Raw genomic sequence first — 8,745 nt, 5'->3', positions numbered from 1 at the left:
ATCTCAGAACACTGCATAATTTATATAACATCAGTTTCAACAAATCTTCACCTCATTTTCCTCTTTTCATCATTTTCTATGATTATTTTAATAGTTCGCAGAGGATTGGAGCCGGTCATAGAGTTTCGGAGCACGCTTTAGCTGTACGTACATTGGAAATACAAATTTTAAGCCTGGCAATTAGTATTTTATAGATATATTTTGTTTTCTATTTATCTCAGAACACTGCATAATTTATATAACATCAGTTTCAACAAATCTTCACCTCATTTACCTCTTTTCATCATTTTCTATGATTATTTTAATACTTCGCAGAGGATTGGAGCCCGTCACAGAGTTTCGGAGCCCGCTTTAGCTCTACGTACATTGGAAATACAGGTTTTAAGCCTGGCAATTCCAAGTATTTTAGGGGTATATTTTGTACTAAATTTCATCTCAGAACACTGCATAATTTATATGACATCAGTTTCAACAAATCTTCACCTCATTTACATCTTTTCGTCATTTCTATGATTATTTTAATACTTTGCAGATGATTGGAGCCCGTCATAGAGTTTCGGAGCCCGCTTTAGCTCTATGTACATTGGAAATACAGGTTTTAAGCCTGGCAATTAGTATTTTAGAGGTATATTTTGTACTCTATTTATCTCAGAACACTGCATAATTTATATAACATCAGTTTCAACAAATCTTCACCTCATTTACCTTTTTTCGTCATTTCTATGATTATTTTAATACTTCGCAGATGATTGGAGCCCGTCATAGAGTTTCGGAGCCCGCTTTAGCTCTACGTACATTGTCAATACCGGTTTTAAGCCTTGCAATTCCAAGTATTTTAGGGGTATATTTTGTACTAAATTTTATCTCAGAACACTGCATAATTTATATAACATCAGTTTCAACAAATCTTCACCTCATTTACCTCTTTTCGTCATTTCTATGATTATTTTAATACTTCGCAGAGGATTGGAGCCCGTCATAGAGTTTCGGAGCCCGCTTTAGCTCTACGTACATTGTCAATAAAGGTTTTAAGCCTGGCTATTCCAAGTATTTTAGGGGTATATTTGAACTTAATTTTATCTCAGAACACTGCATAAGTTATATAACATCAGTTTCAACAAATCGTCACCCCATTCTTCCTCTTTTCACCATTTTCTATGATTATTTTAATACTTCGCAGAGGATTGAAGCCCGTCATAGAGTTTCGGAGCCCGCTTTAGCTGTACGTGCATTGTCAATACAGGTTTTAAGACTGGCAATTCTAAGTATTTTAGGGGTTTATTTGTACTCTATTTATTTCACAACACTCGTAATTTATATCACCAAATTCAACACATTTATATAACATTAGTTTCAACAAATCGTCATCCCATTTTCCTCTTTTCTATGATTATTTTCATACTTCGCAGAGGATTGGAGCCCAACATAAAGTTTCGGATCCTGCTTTATTTAGCTGTACGAGTTATTATTCATAATAAGCATAATCGAGAGTAATCTATAAACTCTAATTATCTTCTGAAACCTCAATTTGAACATTTCGTTTTTTCTCTTCCTCATCATCATAATGATTATTTTAACAGTTAATAATAAAAAACTATCATAGAGAGTAGGCGTCTGATATTATAGTATTAATGACTGCTTTGAGAGAAATAGTTATTGCCCTCGGCACGCCTCGGGCAATAGCACAATTCTAACCTTCCCTTGAGCGTATAAAAACAACTATTTCTCGAACATTAAAGCAGTCATTAATACTTTTATATGCCGAAAACAAAAGAGTCAACTAATGACACCACCTTGGCCTTTCTCTAGTTTATCTGCACGGTTGTTTTTTATGAGTGTATCTTTGAGAGTAGACTAGATCTGGATTCTAGTCTAAGGCTAAGCAAGATATTTTTACAATTTTGGGGTGGGCCGGCCCTGTTGGGAATATGGAGAAGAACCTGCGCTTTCATACGACTCCTCACTTATCGAGTATCACCTTCAGGATCACAACAGATAAAGGTTTGAATCTCGAATTGAATAAAAAAAAAAAAATTGACTTTTTTGCATGGTCGCGCAATGCACGTAGACTGCATAGAGACTGCATTGCGTGTAATCTCTATGGGAAGAATTTTTGTACACAACATCGGATGCGCGATCAGACACCCTGACTAGGCCTACTAGATCTATTTTCGTCTACGTCTATGCTGGTACTCCATTTTCAGCAACTAAACAAACATGTTTATGGATAATTTCACGTACCCTTTTTGTTGTTCTTGCTGTCAGCGAGTCTTGCATTTGATAAGTTGAAATCTTGGGAGAGTTTCTTTAGCCATTTTTGTCTTGTTTGGAATTGTCTTGTCTTGTATGAAAATACCGACCAATTCTTTGCACACATACGGTATCCTCGATCGCTCAAACCAATTTCACCAAGACCAAACTATTTTTCCGGTAACCATGGTATCTGGGATTTTAGAACTATTTTTTGAACTATTTTCCCGGTAACCATGGTTACTGGGATTTTAGAACTATTTTTAAAAACTATTACATGGGTTTGGAATTTTACCGGGAATTTTACAGGAATAGTTAAAGTTTATGAATGCAATCAGATGGCTGGATTTCTTAAGTGAGGTATATAAAATATTTTATTATAGCGTTCATTTATTACTAAACTCAGGCTCAAGGGTCAGATGGGTAAGGAAGAAAAATCTTTTCATAAACCTTCATATCTGTTCTTCACAGCTAAAAGACAATTTGGTCCTTTCCTCCTCCTTATACTTTGGGTACTTTAGATGATACTGATAATGAATTGCTTGTCATAGAGTTAGGCGTTCTGCTAACGTTCGTAACCGTGTGCGTTATATACACAGAGTTAGGCGTTCTGCCAGAGAGATGTACAGTTCTTACTCGTAACTCTGCTAGCATGCTGAGCACTGAGTATGGCATAGAGAAACTTAGCTGTATGTGCAGGCGCTCGCGCTCGCGCGCACGTAAGCTCATGAATAATAATGAGAGAATCTTGGAGCCCATAAAGTGTCCACCCAAATGATCAACGTGACACTGACGTAGTCTTCCTCCAATCTTCACAAGGTATGAATAAAAACCTAGCCTCTTCACAATCACTCCTAGAACATAACGTTCCTTTCCACCTCTATAGTTCTTTACCATGACACTTTCACCTGATTCAAATTGTCTCAGTTTCATGCATGGATTATCATGATACTGTCTCGTTTTTTCTTGTTTTTGTGTCACCCTGGTATTCAAATATGGCTTAATAACTAAACCTTGTCCTTGGAGCGAATTTGAACACTAATTCATACGGAGAAACTCCCGTAACAGTTTGAGGGGTTGTTCTTTATGAGAACAAGAAATTATCTAACCTGTGTCGAATTGACACGTGGGTCTTTCTTCCCAACTTATCACTCAGGAAATACTTATGCAATGTTCTTTTCACTATTTGAACAGTTCTCTCTGCTGCCCCATTTGAGGCTGGTGATACGGTGGAACCATCACATGTTTTACCCCATTTTTACTCAAGAAAACTTCCATTTCTTCTGAAGTAAATTGAGGACCATTATCGGACACTAGGGTTTCATGTAAGCCAAAAACGGCGAACCAACTTCTCATCCTGAGACATGCTTCACAACTTTGTGATAGTTTCTCTATGTCTGCATCTAACTTAGGATACCAAAAGTAACTCCTTGCAACAGCTTTCATTCTCACTATACCTGTGTGTTCCTGATGTAATTCTTCTAACAATCGTTCCCGAAACTTTGGGGGTATTATCACTCTCATTCCCCATAGTAAGCAACCTTGGTCTACCGATAGTTCATTTCTCTTATTGAAATACTCTTGTAACTTGTCCTCACCACAATGTTGTGGCCACCCATTCATAACATGATACAACACCTTACTGAGCACCAAGTCCTTCCTAGTTTCTTCACTGATTTCCTTTCCCGATAAAGGCATATCATTTGTGTATGTGAAGTAGTTCACTGGTATTCACTAGCCAAACGTGGCTCCTTTTTGACAGGAAATCTGGACAAAACATCTGCGTTTGCATGTTCTGTTGACTTCCGATACTTGATTTTCCTTTCCCGATAAAGGCATATCATTAATGTATGTGAAGTAGTTCACTGGTAATTCACTAGCCAAACGTGACTCCTTTTTGACAGGAAATCTGGACAAAACATCTGCGTTTGCATGTTCTGTTGACTTCCGATACTTGATTTTCCTTTCCCGATAAAGGCATATCATTTGTGTATGTGAAGTAGTTCACTGGTAATTCACTAGCCAAACGTGACTCCTTTTTGACAGGAAATCTGGACAAAACATCTGCGTTTGCATGTTCTGTTGACTTCCGATACTTGATTCCATACTGGTGAGCCATCAAAATCAATGCCCACCTCTGCAGCCTTGCAGCTGCCAGGGATGGAATCCCTTTCTTAGATCCAAAGATGATAGTCAGGGCTTGGTGATCAATTAACAACGTAAACTTCCTACCGTACAAATACTTGTGAAACTTGGTAACCCCATAGATGATAGCCAAAGACTCCTTTTCAATCTGCGAATAATTTTGCTCTGAATTGGTACGGGTACGTGATGCATAAGCTACCGGTCTTTCTTCTCCATCTTCCATGAGATGAGACAAAACTACTCCTAACCCATACGGGGATGCATCACAAGCCAAAACCAACGGTTTCGTCGTATCATAATGCGTCCATACTACATCACTAATTGACAACACTTATTTTACCCTGTCAAAAGCAGTTTGACACTCAGTGGTCCAATTCCACTCGACATCATCTCTGAGCAATTGGTATAATGATGCAAATGTACTAGCTAAATTTGGCACAAACTTAGCATTATACACCACAATGCCTATGAAAGTTCTCAACTCATCTTTGTTCTCTGGTCTCTTTGCATCACAGATTCCTTCTACCTTCTCCTTAGTAGGATGAACACCCTTACTATCAATTTCATGTCCTAGGTATATTACTCTAGAAACCATGAAGGAACACTTTTCCTTCTTCGCCTTGACACCATACTCTTCGAGCCTCCCTAACACCTCATTCAGTGTTTTGATATGATCTTCCTCATTTTCGCTACTAATCAATATGTCATCTAGGTAGCAGAACACTCCCTTCATACCACCTAGGATTCGATCCATAACAATTTGAAACACTGCAGGAGCAGTCGATACCCCAAATGGTAATCTTTCATACTCATACAGCCCTTTGTGTGTATGAATTGTAAGTAGCTCCTTACTCTTGTCGGTCAACTCTAACTGCAAGTAAGCATTTGACAAATCAATCTTACTGAATACCTTGCCACCAGCTAGATTAGCAAACAGATCTTCACAGGTAGCTAATGGGTAAACGTCTTCCTCTAATACAGTGTTAACTGTTTGCTTATAGTCGCCACATAATCTGACTGACCCATCAGACTTTGGAACAGTAACTATTGGGGCCGCCCATCTACTGTTCTTCACTTTCCTGATCACCCCTGCTTTTCCTAGCCTATCCAACTCCTCTACTACTTCTAACTGGGCATAAGGAACCGGTCTAGCTTTACAAAAGGTAGGTTTTACCTCCTCTTTCACTTTTACCTCTGCTTTGAAATCCCTAATCGTATCACCTGGACCACTTGGTCAAAACACATCTTCATGATGTTTCAACACTTCTTGAAGATCTGGGTTTTTTGAAGTAACAAACAACTCTTCCCAATCTATCCTGATTCTTCTCAACCAATTCCTACCCATCAGGGCAACATTGTCACCTGATACAACTACCAATGGTAAGTAATATGCAGAATTTCTGTACTGTACTCTCACTTGTATCCTACCTAAAACTGGTATTTGTATTCTACCATAGCAAGTTAGTTTCATACTTGACCTTTGCAGTGGAATGTGACCTAGAGAATTGTTGTACTCTTTCTCTAAAATTACTGAATCAGCTACTGCTGTATCTACAACAAATGGCACAACATGATCAGAAATATCAAATTCAACAATGGGAACTGAGTCTGAGTCCATACTAGTATCTTGTTCATCAACTGCGAACAATTTAGGATTGTCATCCTGGACTTCTGTGTCGATCAGATGTGTGTTCGATCTACTGTCCTTTTTTCCTTGACTTGTACTTTGCTGACTATACCCACGACCCCGGCCTGGACCTGGACCTCTACCGCGTCCTTGCGATGGTTCGTTGGACTGTCCGCGACTTGCGTTCCATGGTTTCCCGCGTCCTTTGCTGTAACTGGAGCTTGATGTTGCATTTCTGCATGCCCTCTTCAGATGCCCTACTTTCCTGCAACTATAACAGGTCGTCTGCCGGTGGGGACAAGTAGCAGGTAGATGGAAACCTAAACATCGGTAACATGTGCTCTCCTGCTGGGGGGCCCTTGGTTGAGATCTTTCTAGACGATGCACCTCTGCTGAACGTTGACCGCTGCTTGACCCTTGCTGCAGTTTTAAACTATCTGCATCTGCCAGCTCCATCGCAATTGCTGCATCAACTGCAACTTTCCAGGTCAGCTCATTTCCTTTGGCCAGGAGCTTCGCCTGCACCTTGTTATTTCGCAGACCTGCTACGAAAGTGTCTCGAAGGTTGGTATCCAGATGTTCACCATACCCACAATGCCTTGCCAGCTTTTTCAGTTCAAGGATGTACTCTGTTATCGAGTCCTTTGCCCCTTGACGACATTGTCGGAACGCCAAACGGAGTGCAATCTGGTTTTTACTGGAACCATAATATGTATCCAATACCTCATTCAATTCTTTGAAAGTTTTGGTACTTGGGTCGTCTGGACAAAAATGATTAGACACCGTTTCGAACGACTCAGGCTTAACTATGGCTAAGAAGACAATTACTTCGTCCCCTTCTGGTATCTTATTGGCTTTTTTCCATATCTGGAATCTTCTAACATAGTTTCCATATTCTTCTCTTTTGGGAAAATATTCCCCGATCTGGCCAATGAATCCCGGCCCCACTGCATTCGCCATGCCGCACTGCAGATCATTCACTCAGCCAAACAGTACACGTGCAGTAAATTACAAATGTCAACTTTCGATCAGGATTTAGTCTCACCACAATCGTTGAGTCGTAATCGAATGAAATATAGGTTTCTACTACCCATGAGAACCGCAATAAGCTGTCCTTTCGATCCCGACGTCGGACTCACTGAATCCCATCCTCGTCGCCAAAATATGTGGTGTATTAAGACATGAAATGACGAAGCAGCTACACTCTGATATCGGCCATATTGAAGACAGTCTTTATTATCCAACAACAGATGGCAGTATAACAGTTGGCGAGGTGGTATATAACACCATGTACACTACAAGAACTGTACACGAACAAATTCACTTTTTATTTTCGTGAGCCGCAAGTAATCGGAAAAGTGTCAAATTGCAGGTTTTAGGACTGTACATTTTTACTATTTTTCACAAATTAAAGCTGCTATCATAATGTATGTAAATTTCTTGACACAATTAGGTTTTTGTATTCATATTTTTTCATCTGGAAGATTTTCCCCTTGTTAGTTCAAATAAAAAGTGAAATATTGAGGATATTTCTTTGTGACAATAATCACTACTCAAGCTTTCCAATGATATTGGCGGCTTGGAACCTCGGACATCAAAGGTAACAGCATACCAGTAGATTTTATTGTGCAACCATAGAAAACGGCAGCTGCTTCGAATAATTTGTTGCCAGTTGGGTCTCCAGCTCTTAAAACTCCTTGATACACTGAATATGTTCAGATTCCCTCCCCATGTGCACGCTTGTCTTGTGCTCGTTGTGTACTGTGCCTATCGTGATCCCGGCCCCTTACCACTCAGTGTTTTAGGTTACGCGTATGCTTGTCTCCTTATGAAAGCATCCCCCCTCCTTCACCTATCTCAGCTCAGGACTGCCAACATTTCTGAACCCCCCTTTCACGGGCTTTTTGCGGGCTTTTTGTGGGCTTTTCCTTCCTTGGAGACCCCTTTAAACCCCGGAACACTGCTCAATGTTACCCCCTATCTGTGATATCCAAGAGGTAAAATCAGGTATATTTTGTTGATATAAAATATACCAGAAAGAGAGAACTCGAATTGGGTTAAAGGAGAAAGTGTTTTGAAAACGGTGTATTTGTTCCCTTAGAAGTCACGTTTTATTCAGTGTTTTGAATATTAACATGAATGTTATACTTCGGACAAGTTGATAGAAGAAAAAAAAAAGAAAAAAAAAAGAAGATAATGTTCAGGGGGAAGTAGGCCTACTAGAGTCATGTATTACATGTATGAAAATGGTATTATGCACAGTGCTAAGTATTTCTCTGTCGTTTGAAAGTTCATAATACATGTACATGTACGTTATTTCGATGTAAGTTGTATGTTGATGCACATCAGTTCAGTTCATTTGAAGGTGTTTAAAAATTGTTTAATGTTTATGTGAAGAAAAAAAATATAAACAAATATTAAAGGCAATAAATACAGCCACTGACCATTCTTGTTCTGGAAGAATAATTCTTGTTTTTGGATTTCATGTTACTGGTTTATTTTCGGAGTTATTTTTCGAAAGGCAGTTATAACGAAAATTATGTTCTTGATAATTTAACTTCCGTAGGTAATTTGATTTTCAGACAAAAGTTTGACAGCTATGAGTAAACATTGAAAATATTTGATTTAAAGTTATCATTGATGCATGATTGTCTTGTATTGGATGCTTTTCTTGAGTTGATACACGGATGTTTATAGTAATCCAGGGATTACTAGAAAGTGTT

General features: G+C 38.9%; 1 protein-coding gene across 1 annotated transcript; it reads right to left on the bottom strand.

Annotated features, from left to right (window-relative positions):
• Positions 1-4,726: 4,726 nt before the first annotated feature.
• On the bottom strand, positions 4,727-6,982 carry LOC115927898. Its single transcript, XM_030994218.1, has 2 exons — positions 5,927-6,982; positions 4,727-5,524 (listed from the first exon to the last, which is right to left on the bottom strand). The coding sequence occupies exons 1-2, from the start codon at positions 6,980-6,982 to the stop codon at positions 4,727-4,729; spliced, it is 1,854 nt and encodes a 617-aa protein (XP_030850078.1).
• Positions 6,983-8,745: the final 1,763 nt, after the last annotated feature.

This window comes from Strongylocentrotus purpuratus, unplaced genomic scaffold (assembly GCF_000002235.5).
Source record: "Strongylocentrotus purpuratus isolate Spur 01 unplaced genomic scaffold, Spur_5.0 spur5_scaffold_21, whole genome shotgun sequence".
Lineage (NCBI taxonomy): Eukaryota > Metazoa > Echinodermata > Echinoidea > Camarodonta > Strongylocentrotidae > Strongylocentrotus > Strongylocentrotus purpuratus.
Note: the sequence above shows the minus strand (reverse complement) of the source record. Positions and strands in the feature narration are given on the sequence as shown.

Bases quoted from the DNA above. Each gene is read 5' to 3' on its own strand.
- LOC115927898 (XM_030994218.1), bottom strand. From the start codon at position 6,982: ATGGCGAATGCAGTGGGGCCGGGATTCATTGGCCAGATCGGGGAATAT. The intron at 5,525-5,926 runs GTAATTTTAGAG...CCTTATGCCCAG, and splicing joins ATACAGCAGTAGCTGATTCA to TTAGAAGTAGTAGAGGAGTT.